We start from the raw sequence: 16,191 nt of genomic DNA, 5'->3' as shown, positions 1-16,191 counted from the left end.
TAAATTAACTTTTTTTATTGCAAGCAATAATGCAAAGGGTGTCTGATTTTTGTTACATTTACTTTTCTATTGTTCTAAGTCGATCTTTGAGGACACAAAGAGACCCCCAGGGCTAACCAAAGGAAAAAAAAGATACATTTCATAGTTTCATTTTATCTCTCTTCATCTCCTCTCCCTACCGTAAAGATAAGTTTTTGATTCTATTGATTATTTCAGCATTTGTACTGATCCTAGTCTTAATAGATCCGACGCTCCTCACTGGTTTGATGCCCTGGTTTTTCTGCAATTAAAAAAAAAAAACGCCAAGCAAAGATAAACTTTGTTTATATATAAGAAAAAACTGACCAAAACTTGGCCCGGAACATAGAAAATAGAAATACAAATACTTTATTAGAGTATAAAATTACAGAACACATGTTACCAAAAAGCAATTGATATTGAAACTATAACCATAACTGTTAAAAGTACTGATGGCATCCTTAAATATATATTGACATTCAGTCAAAAACTCTTCAAAGAGTAAGGCTTGGAGTTCCGTGAACGTGACTTTCTTACCTTGATCTACAATCCATTTAACTAATCGGTCCTTAATAAATTACTCATGGGAAATAAAACACGAAAGCGTTATGCTACAGTTCAGCTTTATTTTTTCGCTTGGCACCAGCGTCAACAATCGTGTTTAAAATTCGCCCAAAGAAAGGGCCTCCGAGATAGCACTGATCACTTAAAGATACGTTCACTTAAAAATCTCAACAAAAACTAGGGATCAGCTATCTGCTCAAATCCTGCGAGTTTTCATTTCCTAAAAACAATTGATTGATGGTTCAAATCCATGCAGTTAAAGAAAAGAATTAATAATACTGAGATACTGTCTGTGGGAATCGAAGCTAATCACTGTATCACTCATCAATTAGGAAGAACGGATATACAATACCTCCAATGCTAATTTGTAGGATAGATAACATCAGCCATTGCCTATCGCTAAATTCAAAGCTAAAACCAAATCAAAATGCCAACTTCGAAATTTTATTAGTTGTGAAATATTCACACAGGACGAGAAACACTTTCTTTTAGCCGAAAAAGCGAATAGCTCATTAGGGTTTGGCATTATTAACAAAGTTTTATTGAAAAAAAAGAGTCTCACTTAATAATCTAGCCTAAGCAAAGAAGAACAAAGCTATTAAAATATGTATGCCAGAAACTTTATTTTGAACATTTATAAGGGAACAGAGAGCTGCTTGTTTATCGTTAACTTTTTCATCTTTCTGGCTACCTGGCTTGATGTTTTTTGATTAATATTCCAAATCGGTTTCATTTGAAAGCGGAACTGAAGTAATGAATTATTGTCTCCTTTGGAGCAAATATTTTTAATTGACATTAAGGTCTTTCTTAGTGTCGATATTTTTTTTCGGAAATAGCTTAACAATCATATTGTATCATATCTTTTGGAACTATAAGAGTAATTGATTTTAGGCTCATTAGCCAAATGGCAGTTATGCTGCGTTTCCCCTCTTTTGAATTCTACAATAGCCCAGAGATAAAATTCCCCGTTAAATCTAATCATTGAAACCTTTCACAAATTTAAAATTTCGGAAAAAGACTCCTTGACCATTTTTTCCCATAACAAAATAGGTTTTAAAGTTTCCTTTAAAAAAAAACAATTGCTTAGGATAAACGTGAGTTGATGAAATAATGGAAATGTCAAATTTTAAACTTACATTACATAAATTAAGTAATTGTGAAGTCTGACGAGATGGCGGCTTTTGTTTGGCATTACATGAGAGCCTTCCACAAAGCTATTATCTCTTTTCGGAGATCTGATATTTATAAGTGGTCAATATCCTTTCACGTAAGAAGAAAGATGATGTAGATATATACAACGGATATATCTTTCCCCACTGAATCCTGATTTTACTTCAGTTTTAGCTGCTGCAGCACCAAGACAATTCACAAACTAAAACTCGTTCGCTGACTGAAATGTAAGTAATGCTTTTTCTATTTGCTCATATTTTTTTATTATTTCTATGGGTTTGTTACAATCGAAAAAATGTCCTGGTATTGTTTTCCTGCCATTTCGTTTGATCTTGCTTAGTTTTCATGAAATTTCAATTATTTGATCATCTCCGCGCCCTCTTTGAAGCGTACTAAACAATTTTAGGTGCAAAAGGGTTTACTGAAGGCAAAAATGTATGATTACAATACTAGATCGAGGCAAATAATTACAGTCCTTTGTCGGAGCTGAAGTCGACCTTAAGTTACTTCCAGTTTATTTTTTATATAGTATTTGATCAAGGCAAGGCTTTTTATCTTGTTTTTAGCCTAATTTTCTCTATTCAGCCTTTCTCTAAAACAGTTAACTCATTGATACTTTTGAGTCGACGGATCTCTTCATTATTCGGGTGAAGTCAATTGTCACATCCACCACACATTTTCCCAATAAGTTTACCCCATACCCTGATTACGAACAATAATTCTCCGATCTTATTTCAATCACCTTTTTGTATAGAAGTTTCCTGATATTTCCCCAGTTCATGGAAGAAATGTTTGTTTAAAAACTGAGGGAATTTGGAATCGTTCTTGATTGGTCTGTCATCCTCGGTGTTCTGAGAAGGAACAACAAAGCAAAGTCGCGCGTTCCTAATCTTCCGTCAGCTTTTCTTCCTCGCAAAAAAATACTCCAGTGAAAGGAAAATATTCGATTCACAATCGTTGACGCAAAATTTCGTCACTTTTAATTTTTTTTCTTGTAAACATACGAATTTGTGTGAGAGGACATCATGCTAAATACGAATTGACTTAAACGATTTAAAGAGCTTGTGAAACTTGGTAATTGGCAAAGTAACTTTTGAGATTTTAGACCACTCCCCACAAAGAGAATTCAATACATCAGGCTCAAATTCCTTAGGATAGTTAATCGTGACATGCCCTTTCAAAACTCGGAGCATGTATTTTGGTACTTCAATCGAAAACTGAGTTTCGCATGCTAATGAGGTAAATACATTGTAAACAAAGATTCACCTAAGTCAGGCTTAACCAGTTTTGACAACTTCAAAGAGGAAGGCCGCGGAAACAAATACTACATGTTGGCGAAATAGGTTGAAAAAAGTAAGATTCATTAGCAGCCTTTCATCGCTCTAAAGTTCTGAGATTTGAAGCGTTTGTGACAAACCCATTTCAGTGCCGCAATGTCAATAGCTCTTATTGCAGTTGAGCCTGCAGTCAAATATTCCTTTGTTTAAAAAGGCATACAAACGAGGCGACCTGGTCAATACAAAGCAAAATTGACCCTTTCCCCTCGTTTGTATGTCAAACCGCTGATAACTTCAATAACAGCTATTTCAAGTTTTGAGCCTATCACGGCGGCCAAAGTTAAATCAGTGGCATTACTGTGTTGTAATGTCGTCTCTCTTGTGAGAAAAATCATGAGATGCTCGCGATTCTTAAATATAGTGAGGTATATTCATAAACAAATAAATAAATAAATAAATAATTAAAATATTTGTATAGTGCTAAATCCAATAATTGTCAATGGCGCAAAGGTTATTAAAAATCTAAAAGAAAGGGGAAAAAATAAAGGGGAAAAATAATAGGAATAAACTTCTAAGATCTTTAATTTATATTCTGTAAATTCTATATTTATATTCCGTAAATTCAGTATAACGATTAGGTGGAATGGCCACAGCGGGAATGACCCAATCGAAAGTCTCAAACAGAGCTCAATAAAATCTGTTTGTTGCTATTCCTACTAGCCTTATATGTTTGAAATAGTTTTTTCACTCTTTAATCCTTTCCGATTGTCAAGCTATGGAAGAAGCAGAGCGCAGTTGTGCCACCGGTACTCATAAAACTATAGTTGCTTTTGCCTGCGCCTCCAGTGCTTCATAGATGTCTCTCGTGCTGTTCAAACTTCTCGCTTTCATTCATACCTGGCCACACTCTCTGTACTCAAAGCATCCACCTTATGGAACTGAATGAGTATAGTGGTTTGTTTGGGGGCTATTCCAAGGATGTTTGAAGAAAACCAGTTTGATCGGTCAAGCTTGATTCTAACTTGCCTGAGTGAGGTAATAGCCGGAAGGGTTTTCCAACCTTTAGACTGAAAATGGCGTTTAGGCTACGAATTTCCAGTTACATATTCAGTCGCCGATAATAGAATTGTCGTTGAATCACTAGTCAATCTTTCTTTTTCTTTCAATCTTTAAGTTAACCCAAGAAATTCACCATGAGGAAGGTATTGGCCACAACGCTGTTTCTTGGGCTATTGCTGGGGACATTCTTTGGGTTAGGACAGGCACTTATTCGTGGTGGGAGAAATATGATTCCAAATCAGCCCGCTGAAGAAGACGCTGACATAATCTACGAAATGTACGACAGAGCTCAAAAAGTACCTCGTTATTCCAAACGAGGTAACTAGTTGTTAAACTATTACTTTAAAGTAAATAGTGTTATTCGGGTTGTCACAAAGTCCTTCCGAATACAAGATTTGGAAGTCCTCGGCATTGCCTGGAGTTTTTGAACTTTGACCTGCATTTCCTGAAAATACTGCTTCTGATTTACACAAAGATCTTTTCTCCGGACTTCATGCCCACAGCAGTAAGGCTATTTAAAAAACTAGTTTCAAACCCCCGTAGGACAATGATGACAGATCTGAGACAATCTTTTCGCTACCCTTTCCTAGTGTCCTTCGCAGCATCTAAGTCACCGATTGAGATCCACACTTTTCAACAAATGAACTGGAAGTTTCAACACATAATTACTCTGAGTCAGTTATAAGTTATAAGTACTTTTAATAACTACTCAATTTGAACTAACAGTTCCATTCTTAGCGCAACCGTTACGTTACACATTGTCCTAGAGATGTCAAATGATACACTGATGTATATAAAAATACTGTAGTTGTAGTCAGGCATAGTAATAAAATCTTAAAAATTGTTGTCACTGACTTAAAAAATCTTAAAAATAGACGTTTCGGCTAAAATACTATAACCTTCTTCAGTGATGAAATGAATGTTAACGGCGTCTAAATGTAAATGAGATGTTTATAAGAATGTGAGGAACTCGCTAGGGATTAATTTAGCATTTTGTAAATGTCTAGAATATGCGCGTGGTCATTAATTGAGTACAACACGTGGTGGACGCACTCAAAACCAATGGTTACACGGACCAATTCTTAAATAGCTGCCAAAGAACCAAACCACCTAAAGCATTAAATCAGCCCCAAAATAATCAGCCTTAAAGCCAGAGAGGCTTTGTTACTTTGCCATATTTTCAAGGAATCTCTGAAAAAATTGCAAGAACTTTGGGACAATTTGACGTAAATGTTGCTCATAAACCCGTCAAAACGGTTGGTTCGATCCTGAAGAAACCGAAGGACAAATTCGATCAAGACCTGTCAACTGGTGTCGTGTATAAAATCAATTGTAAAAACTGTGAAAAACTTTACATCGGTCAAACATCCAGAGCACTGAGATCCAGAACAAAAGAACATAAAAGAACCGTCCTCACATGTGACAAGAACTCTCTTTTGGCGCAACACTGTATGAAAAACAACCACGAATTTGATTTTAATAATGTCAAGGTCATAGACCGCTATCCCTTGTGGTCGCATAGATTGTTCTTGGAAGCGTGGCATTCCATTCGCGAACCGAACTCAATTAATGACCACGCGCATATTCCAGACATTTACAAAATGCTAAATTAATCCCTAGCGAGTTCCTCACATTCTCATAAACATCTCATTTACATTTAGACGCCGTTAACATTCATTTCATCACTGAAGAAGGTTATAGTATTTTAGCCGAGACGTCTATTTTTAAGATTTTTAAGTCAGTGACAACAATTTTTAAGATTTTTTTACTGATGTATATGCGACCCCAAAACAGCGGAATTGTGAAAAAAAAGTTAACAGTTTAATGACCAACCCTAAATTGGCATACTCTGACCCCGACTACAGCGCAAACTTGCTTACGCAACTTACGACTTAAAAAGTAACTTTTTAACAAGTCAGTTGTTTTCTGTTTAATTGTTGCTCTTTCACTAATGTTACAGAGAAATGGAGACGGGAGGAAAGTGAATCCTAAACAGTAAATAGTGACTTCTACAATCCTGTCAGCAAAACGGATCAACTACTGGCTAAAATGTCTAAACAATGATTAACTAAGAAAACTGAAACTGTGAAAACAATTTGAAATAAATTTATACATCATGGGGAAATAACGATCATGTTTATTTATGGAGAATTATTTCATTCGTAAATTCAGTTTTTTTTTTGTTGTTGTTGTTGTTTATTAAGTGATGACTGCATTTTAAATGTTACTGAAACGTCTCAATTTTAGTTAACTGTTTCTTTAGATGTTTGCCGCATTCTATTTTCTCTGCTTGTTATGTTTTGGTTGGAATTTACAAGATATTAATTTTTTGGCTCTCACTCAACCTATCACATGTTAATCACCTAAATGTTGTGTCCTGCCCGGTCTTCTCACGCATTTTCATTCCCTTCAGATATTTCCACAAGAAATTGCAACGAAGTGGTCGGATTGTTCTGGAACTAGTTCATGTTTTCCGTGGGGAATCACGGGAATGTGCATGATTTATAATTTTAGCCCTAGAGGGGAACTGAGCGGTGTGGGACAAACACCATCCCTTCCAGAAATGTAGGTACGAGAAACAAGTTAAAGCAAATTGGATAAGCGAAATTAAGAAAAGATATCAGTTAGGAGTGAGAATATTTACACACTGATTGCAGTGATCCTCAACTGAAAATATTTCTAGTGGGGATTTGACAAAAAGATCATTTTCTTCAAAGAATTCAAGGTTATTCTCTGCAGTTGAATAAAATATTAACCCTGTACAATCTTCTCCTGCGAAAAAAAAGTAGTTCCTCACGTCCTAATTTCAACTAGCTTCAGGTCTGTGTAAGTGACAACTATACATCTCAAAGTACTTTGACGGTTTTTTTGGTCGAATTACAGGGTTGAGGAGGGCTATTCTTTGCTTTGCTTTTTATTTTTGTCTGTCTTTTCTTCTCAAAAGACATCCTGATGCCCTTTTTTCTGCCGTGATAAAGTTTTTGTCGAATCTTCAGCAAAAATCGAAGCTAGTGTAGTTTACATAAGCCCTGAGAAACCAAAGTCATCAGAAACAATGAAATACATTAAGTTTTCATACCGTAAAATCGCACTATAAAGCCCTGGGCTTATATAACTTCATAAAGGGGTTTGGGTGGGCTTATAGACGGGAAGGGGGGGGGGGGGCATATATCCGGGGGACATATCTGCGAAATAAAAAATATATTTCGCAACGACGAGATGAAACGTATCTGAGAAACGAATTAAAGCTGAGCTGACATACTATTACTATTACCCTATTACCCTATTAGCCTGTAACTTTCGATTCAAAATTTTGATGTTTGTAAAGAAAAGCAAAAGGAACGCATTTATACATTAGATGGGCTTATATCCGGGGGGCTTATATCCGGAATATTATCCTTGTTCAACAAATAGAGAAGCCTAAGCCGCGTGTATTACACTGTGATAAGACACGATTGGCATTTGAGAACACGAGGGAAGTGTAGAAAACACGAGCCGCAGGCGATTTTTTTCTGCAATTCTCGAGCGTTCTCAAATGTCCGGAGTGTTTTATCACAGTGTAATACACGGCTTAGGCTTCTTCATTTTCTTTATGATAGAGAGGCTATGTAGCCAAAAACAATAAAACACGCTTTTTCTACGTTTTATACTCTGACAAAAAAAGGGTTTCTGACCAATCAGAACGCGTGCAGGGTCCTATTTATATTATAATAGCAAATAGAAGGGCCTATATCTGGGGCTTATAACCGGGGGTCCTTAACGTGGGATTTTGTTACAAGCTATGTCATGAAGGGCGTTTGGGTGCCTGACAGGTACTACTTCATCAAATAACATGTTAAATGTCAAGATGGAGACGAAATGTCTCAATGCAACTGAGAATCTTTCCATTTTCATTATTTACCTGGCAGTAAATAAGTCGCGTTGAGTCACATTGGGTCAGATATGAACTCTTTGTTAGACCGAGAAGTCTATGAAAACGACATAAATTAAATTTGAAAACACATCTGTCTTAACAAATGCTGCCCTAGTGTGTTCACCTCAGTCAGACGCGTAGCCCGAATCCAATTATCTTAAACACAAATATTGTTCAAAGTTTCCCTTGAAAACTTGTCATCGGTGGTTTCCTTGAAACTCGGAGGTTTAGACTTCCCCACAGTGCATCATTGCAGATGTCTCTGCGGGTACAATATTAATTATAGAGACAATAAACCTTTTACGCAACCTGTTATTTCATTGATATTATATTTACAATGTAAATGTTTTGCATCAAATGGTTAATGTAGAAAAAGAGTTGTAAGAAACCGGAGTTTTTACAACTCCAAGCTTTTTATCAAATAGGCCACCTTCTAAATGATATATAATAAGGAAGTAAAAACATTCCACTCATTTACCTGCTGACTTTCTAGAAAATTTGTGGGTTAAAAGTACAACTCATTAGTCTGAAATAAATTGCTCCAAACATTTTTCCTTGGCCGAAAGGTAATTTCGGATACCGCAGGCTTTTAGTTCCCTTTCAAAACGAGAATAGACAGCTGCAAAACTGTTATAATGAAAATGAATTGGATTTCCATGTGAATGAATAAAAAGTGTGAATGAAGCCCAGATATAAATAAAGTAAGGTTCTGCGCCAAGCAAAAACGAAACTCAGAAATTGCCTTAATTTACGAAAGCTATACGAATTATCAAATCTTTTGGTACAGAATATTCTTTACTTTAACCATAGTTTTGAAACATTTAGCCCCCAGTAGTAAAAAAAGGGAATTAAAACCTACACCCCCGTACGTTTTAAATTGGCGGCGTTATTAGAAGACGCAATTCGGAAAATATGTTGTCATGTGTGACATATCACTTAAAGTAGAACTAATTTAGGACATGGTTTTGTTTTCAGCTAAAATGCCAAGGAAAATAGTTTTCCTCCTTCTTCTGTAGTAATAGTAAAAAAAAAAAATAATAAAAATTACTCATCCCTAAATTATATTCTAGCGTTTGAAGATACTTGTATAGAGATCGTAGCGCCAGCAGGAATCGTCAGTAACAATCACATCAATACCATTCGTGTCAAAATACCATAATACCAGCTAAAGCTAAAGTTTTTATCAATAAAAATACCAATTTATGATCATTCATTTAAGGAGTTGTTGAATTAAAATCTGGTTCTATTCAATTTCCACCTATGTACGAGAATGCAAAACTACGCTTCCGCAAATAAAATTCTTCTAGGTCGGACCATTATCGTCCAAAATTGAAATGAGCTACAAGGAGTGTTCAGTTAGTAGAAATTAAATTTGGAGAGTACGACTGCGAATTACACCAGCTGGGTTTTTGTCATGCGAAGTAAACAGTGGCTACGTGTCACGCAGTACTAGTATCTGTCTTAAAGAAGAAGTTAAACAGATCCTTAAATGAACTTTTTCACTCCGTTTATCTCCCTAAAATGCAGAAATTCTAGAAGAAGTGGAGAACTACAACTACGTAAAGTGATTCCTTAGTATTGCATCGCGCATCCCTACCACGCACGATTTTCGCGTCATTAGCGCGCGCACATGAGCGCGTGCGCGTACAAAAGGTAGGAGATTTCTCTCAAACTAAGCTCGATAGCGAAATAAATGCTCCTTTACTTTTAAACGAGTACGGTGGCCCCCACCTTTTATTTCTTAATTTTTAATGAGAACAATACCCTCAATAACTGAGAAAAAAATTAGCAGAAATCTATGGCTACTTTTTTGGCGAATGAAATATATGCTACAGAGGGAGACATAACTGGCCCAACAGCGCATGTCCAAACTATGTTTCCTTTAAAGGATAAAAAAAATGCAAGGTATTTGAAGACATTTTTTCTGGGACGTAGATGAATAAACAATCAAAGAAAGTCAAACTCTGTGTTATATAACACGCTGCATTGAAAAATAATCGAGCTTATTTGTTGCGCACAGAGTTTACCAAAAGTCACCTAAATAACCGTATTTGTCAAAATTGTGGCGTGAAAACAAGTACGGTTACTCCCTCTTTTTACTACTTTTTAATATCTCCTTGTCCTGTAACAACAGCATACCAAGTTTCATCGGAAATCTATGGCGGGTTCTTTTACTAAAGAATCAACGTAATTTTTAGACAACAAAAGACTCCTCCGTGGCTAAGTCATCTCAGTTCAGTATTAGGACTATTAGCCCCTAAAGACATCACACAAATTCGATCCTATAAAGCGTGCAAAAATGGCGCAAAAATGGTGCAGGATATCGCTGCAATTTCGGCATTTTGATATGATCTAATTAAGCATTTGTAGTTTATCGTCTACTAACTCTTCTTTTTTTTCTTCCTTACTGCGCTAGTTGCTTTCCAGACAAAAATTGTAGTAAATTTAAAAGATGACTTTGCTTTATAAAAGTCACCAATTTAACTAGCTGGATTAAAAGCCATTTCATGTAAAACAGGCCGTTGGTAGTCATTACCAGTGAAATCCAATTCTCTCTCTCTCTCTCTACAAATGTTTTTTTTACTTGTATTGTCCTTATTGTATTTTCAGGTTATTTTTGGAGACTCTGACGGGTATATTGTTACCAAAGTAAATTTTTGAAGTACAAAACTTGATTTTTAAATTGTGAGATTTGATGAAATATCATTTTAGCGCGATGTCTATATAGGGGAAATGTGTTTTCTCTGCATCTTTATAGTACCGTTTATCAAAACTCTAACCTTGGCCCGGTGAAGGCGCGCTTAATTATCAGTGACTCCTGCAATTTTTTTCTTTTTTCCTTTTGTTTCATTACTTTTGACCGCAATGTTTCTTACCATTATACCTTATGTAAATTGTACTTCAAAAATTACCCTTAGGAGCTTGTTTACAACTCTACCTTAGAGACCCGGTGTTTATTCGGCAACGGGCGTTCAATCGAAAACATATTGACAGTCCTTACAAAAACATATATGGACCTGTCAAGTTACTGTAACTAGTGGCTATAATTTGTTTTGATTATAACGGCCCTTCTACCATCAAGATGGCTGTACTAACAGGTAATCAAATGATTTCTCTCAGACAAATTGTAATAAATAAGCTCTTACAAATTTCTCAAAGACTGCAAATTGCACTCGCCCTATGGGTTCGAGCAATTTGTATTTAGGTTTTGAAAAATTTACTTGTGTTATTAAACCAAGCTGCGCTCAGAATCATTTGATTACCTGTACACATTGAGTGAAATCGAACGGTAAAATCGAAGGAATTTTTGGTTTTCATTTTCTACAGGGAAATATATTTTAATGACTCTATAAATCGCAAGAAAAGCATCAAATAAAGTGAACCCAATTGCAACAATCTAGTGTTTACGAATGTCACTTTATTTACCTTGAAACATACATGAATTATTTATATCTTAGACGGTCTTAAATAAACAGTGTTAATTTGAAAGATGATTTATTGTTGTTAAATTATTTTAAGTTTAAGATTTTTAGATTTCTTTTCTATCTTTGATGCCTTCTTTTTGAGGCGATCCTCCTTCCCTGTGGATAGCAAAATAGAGATCATTGTAAGTAACCTTAAAGGTTTCCAGTCCGTAGTGCGCACTCTCGTGAGTTTGTTTACGTTTTTTGCTTCGATTCATATAAGACGTCACAATAATGTAACAGTTCGCAACTAGTTACATGAAAAGAATTCAATGTTTCATGTCAACCGTCGTTATGGATACGAAGCTTTATGCTTGGTTCTTTCTTACATCACTTGATGAAACGAATTTATAGCTTTGAACATCAAAGAAACTGCTGGAAAAATAATTTAAAATGCCTCAAAGATAAGGTAAGCGGTTCGTAACGAAATAAACATGTTATTTGCCGGCTTAGGGTCGGTCCGTATAGTAAAAAACTGTGACCTCGGGCTTGAAAATGCTGTCCGAGGCGGTTTCGGGCAGCATTTTCAAGACCTCACAGTTTTGATTCGTATTCCTTCGAGTGAGACTCACAAAAATTTGGGTGCTGAGACCGCGCAATACAGACTGAAAATTATCTTTGATAAAGGTACGGATAAGAAAGTGGTATTTAGAAATTCTCTTAATTAAAATTGCCGGAGCCCTTGAGCAGGTACAAAAGAATTTTCAAATACAGCGAGTAGAGTTTGCAGATGTTATGATTAGTTAATTATTGAATGACTGAAAAAACTCACGAATGCAAGCTCTCAGCCAATCCACAATGAAGCAGTTTTCCAAGTATTATAATAATATCTTTTTTGCAACTATACATTGTAAACATAACGGTCCTTCACTCGGTTAAGCCTTTTTAACAACATTAAAGCATAAACGTTTTCCTATTTTGAAATCATGAATACGTTAACTTTATTCTATGGGGACAGCATAGAATTTCAGAAAAGTCCTTCGTCTTGTTTATTCACAAAGCCTTAAACCTTGCAACTCGCCTCGCTCGCTTAGCTATTCTACCCTGAAATTCATGAGGTCAACAAGTGGCAAGTCTAAGGGCAGCATTTCCTTTTTAACCATGTATTGTAAAGCGCTTTCGATCATTCATCCCACATTTACTCAAAAAAAAACAAAAAAAAAAATTAAGGTTCTTCAAAGTGTATTTGTGGTGTGTGCATAGCTCATCCTATCAAACATACTTCCGTCCCGGGTGACTCCCATACAAAAAGGGAGGAGGTGCGTGCCTCTTCCCCAGGGTCTCCTCGGGAACGAGGTTGCAACCTCCTCTACCTGGGTGCTCGTTAGAAATTTTGAAAAGAACCTCTAAAAGGTACCCCACCCTGGGTCTTGCGTGTCTTCATGCTAACTACGTTTCTGAGTTCATTTCGCACGACAATAGCAATTGATATTTTCGGTATTAATAATGAATGTGTATGAAAATTAAAGTTTAAATGTACCTGGCCCGGGGAGGCCAAAGCTTGATTTACATATGGATAAACAAAATAGATAGGTAGTTTATTGAGTTTGAACCGTTGCAGCGCATTATTGAATGGTTACTTACCTCAGACACAACCACATTGGTAGCGACAGTTTTCTCTCATGTATTCGCCATTTTGATCGCTACTTGCACAGAATTTCCTAAAACGTCTGCAGAATGTTTTGGAATTTTTATTATAGCAACCTGTAATAAAAACATGATTACAATTTAGTCGAAAATGAAGAAATTTTTCGTTGAAAATGTCATTCTGTTCTTTGAGTCCAGATGAAATCATCATATACAAATATACGATTTGTCTTTCATTTACCAACAACTGTTGAATTTATTTTACTGCCTCCTCAATGTACAGCATACTGAACTGACAATAATGATTCCTTAATGCTCTGGGTAGCTATGACACTGGCATTTTTCGGCTTCCTGCGACTAGGCGAACTTACCTGCAACCAAACTTTTGATCCTAAACACCTTCTCATGAACAGAGACATAAGTTTTATGCCAAGGAGTTCACCCAAGTATATGTTAGTGCGCTTAAAGGTGTCTAAGACAGACCCTTTTAGACAGGGACAGACCATCGTTATTGGAAAGACAAATTCACCCTTTTTTCCATCTCAGCAATGGTGGCCAACCTGAACTCCAGGCCCTCCTTTTTTGACTCTGGACCCCTTTTCATCTGTATATATTTCTGGTGCATTCCTAACCCGGGAAAAGCTAACAAGGGAAACAAGGCTCCTAATCAGTAAAGGGGGTCTGGAATCAAGTGAATTTGCTGGGCACAGTTTCCGGATAGGTGCAGCTACGACACCTGCTTCAGCCAATTTACCCCCATTGACGGAGCCACTGGAAAAATCTAGTTAGGCCAAGAATAACAATATCGGGTATAATAATCTTCATTTCATTTTAAAACATTTAGGTGAATTTAGGTTATGGGTCGTTGGTCCTCTGACTGTTTTGAAAGGTACATAAAAACCCCACCCTCTGTTCTGGCACAGGTCCCCCAACAGCTAATTAGCCCGTTATAAGTTGGCCAGCCTGTTATTTCAAGTGACACAAATGCCTTTTGTTTTGGGGGGCTTACCCCTTTATACGTCACCAGCAGCTCTGACAAAATGTACTCTTTAGCTCAATTCCACCCCCCACCCCCCCTCCTCTTGCGGACCTATCTCCCAAATATATTTCTGACATAGTGTAAACTTCCTCAATCCTCGCAAAATAACAGGCACCATATTGTTTTAAAATGAAATGAAGATTATTATACCGGATATTGTTATTCTTGGCCTAACTAGATTTTTCCAGTGGCCCGTCAGTGGGGGAATGCTTTGCATTTTGTGGGGGTGAAGTGCTCCTCTCGTCACACTCTTGCCCCCATAGACTCGATTTTCGGAGGCAAACTCCCTCCAATTTTACCCCCTGGAGTTAGGTTAGTGGAGGCCCACTCCCTCCTCTCTACCCGGGAATGTTTACAGTGGCCCTGAGTGAAGGCCTACTCCCTTCTCTCCATCCATTGTTTCAATCTCCTTGGGCTGTAGGTTTTGTTTTCTTGACACTCCAGGGGTTCATGGGGCTAAAATATTAACTGAGCACTCTGTCACCCACTTCCCCATTTTCAGCCACACAGAGTTGTTGTTGTCCTTATTTTAAGAGAAGCAAAGGGAGGCTGATTAAACTTGAACACACTGAATGCAAACCCACAATTCTTTGAAATTTTGGAATTTTTTTCTGCTTCTAGATACAGTTCTTGGCTTCGTCTTGAATGATAATCAATCTTAGGCGATTTTTTCTTCAAAATATTTTTCATTCGGTCATCTTTCGTTGAGAATTATGCTTTAAACGTGAACAGGATTTCCTATTTTACACTCGCACGTGGTGGTTTGTGTCTTGCGTTTCCTCGTTTTGCTTGTTCAATTCCTTCGGTTTCGTGAAATGCTTATCGATGAATTTCTTCAAAAGTTATTGGCTCAAGTAAACGATTAGTATGTTAAAGGAGCTCCGCTTTTAGGCCTGGCTAAATCTATATATATATTATTGAAATTTCGCGCGCTTTGGTGCAAGTGACCTTTACTTTACAATTTTCTTGAGCCAAATATTTTTGTAATACATAAGAGAAATTGTGTTATTGATTAAATCGGCTTTGGGTATTTGCCCTCAGCCATTTTATTCAATGTCACATTGTTTATGCGAACGCCCAGTAAACAAGCGCGGGGGATGCAGCCCTACTAAGAAGCGAGTCCATTAACTTGGGGAGAGGAGAAAGGCATAAATTAGCTTACTTTAGAAGCTTTAAAAGTATCTCAGCTTATCCGATAAACATTTTGGGGACGTATGGTGCTTAACTTATAAACAATGTGAAATTTGAAAAGTTAGGCAATAGTGGATGTGCGCACTTGCAGAAACAAAAGTTTGCATTCCTCTACTGTCAAATTGTCCTAACATAAATTTTGGCAGTAGTTTCCTAAGCTAAGCGGCCTGTGTGGATAAATTCCATTTCGAGGCTAAAATTTGCCAACGATACATAAAAATCGGGATCAAATCATTGTTCGTGTTTTGACTACATTTAGAACGTAAAATACCAAAGTAAGGGTGTTGTGAAAGTTGAGATCCACATATGGGTAGAAAATAACTATCACTGGTAACATCGATGTCGATCAAACCAACATTATATTTCAAACTTACAATCAATTTACAGTACATATTTGAAGCAGTTTTCCCGACTGAGTTCAGACAGTTAAACTGATCATCGCCCCACTTTCACTATACTAGCTCGTGTCTCTAAGGATTTCTCTTACATTTATATTCGCACACAATTTTATTCATCTTTGACTTGATAATGACGGCGAACGTCGAAAAGTCGTCAATTATTTTTACTTTTAAACTTTTAACCAGATGGTTGTAAGGTTGTCAACAACGTTTTCGCAATTTTTTATACTTAAATAACATAGCAAACCACTTCTTCTAAGAATTTCATATATCACATACCCGGAATACCCCGAGGTGAGTTGGAATCGGAGAAAGGTTCTTCTCCTTCAGCAAAGCAGAAGGCGATGGCCACGAGGACGAGCAATGCGCAAGCGAACTTCATCGTGAAGGGTGGACTGTACTTCACTGATCTAAAATTACTGCTTAGCTGATTTGATTCAGGTAATGTGATACACTAAGCGAAAACTCTGCGTCCTGCACCCCTTTTATAGCTCCCCTAATCACCGCGGAT

The 16,191-nt window shown here is 36.8% G+C and overlaps 1 protein-coding gene and 1 long non-coding RNA gene across 3 annotated transcripts; one reads left to right on the top strand and one right to left on the bottom strand.

Annotated features, from left to right (window-relative positions):
* The first annotated feature begins 1,835 nt into the window (after positions 1-1,835).
* LOC145467793 (uncharacterized) lies at positions 1,836-6,899 on the top strand. The gene is made up of 3 exons (XR_014042116.1): positions 1,836-1,979; positions 4,204-4,406; positions 6,049-6,899. It is a non-coding gene; the product is annotated as an uncharacterized LOC145467793 (long non-coding RNA).
* Positions 6,900-11,409: 4,510 nt separating this feature from the next.
* LOC145468065 (antimicrobial peptide damicornin-like) lies at positions 11,410-16,191 on the bottom strand. Of its 2 annotated transcripts, none has more exons than XM_081451729.1 (3): positions 15,960-16,191; positions 13,046-13,169; positions 11,410-11,577 (listed from the first exon to the last, which is right to left on the bottom strand). In XM_081451729.1, exons 1-2 carry the CDS (start codon positions 16,060-16,062, stop codon positions 13,051-13,053), a joined length of 222 nt encoding a protein of 73 aa, XP_081307855.1. In that variant the 5' UTR covers positions 16,063-16,191; the 3' UTR covers positions 11,410-11,577; positions 13,046-13,050. The 2 variants fall into 2 exon arrangements, with proteins under 2 accessions (XP_081307855.1, XP_081307854.1); XM_081451728.1 differs by having other exon boundaries at positions 11,410-11,582; positions 13,050-13,169; positions 15,960-16,186.

This window comes from Orbicella franksi, chromosome 14 (assembly GCF_964199315.1).
Source record: "Orbicella franksi chromosome 14, jaOrbFran1.1, whole genome shotgun sequence".
Lineage (NCBI taxonomy): Eukaryota > Metazoa > Cnidaria > Anthozoa > Scleractinia > Merulinidae > Orbicella > Orbicella franksi.
This window is presented reverse-complemented; position numbering and strand designations above follow the sequence as displayed.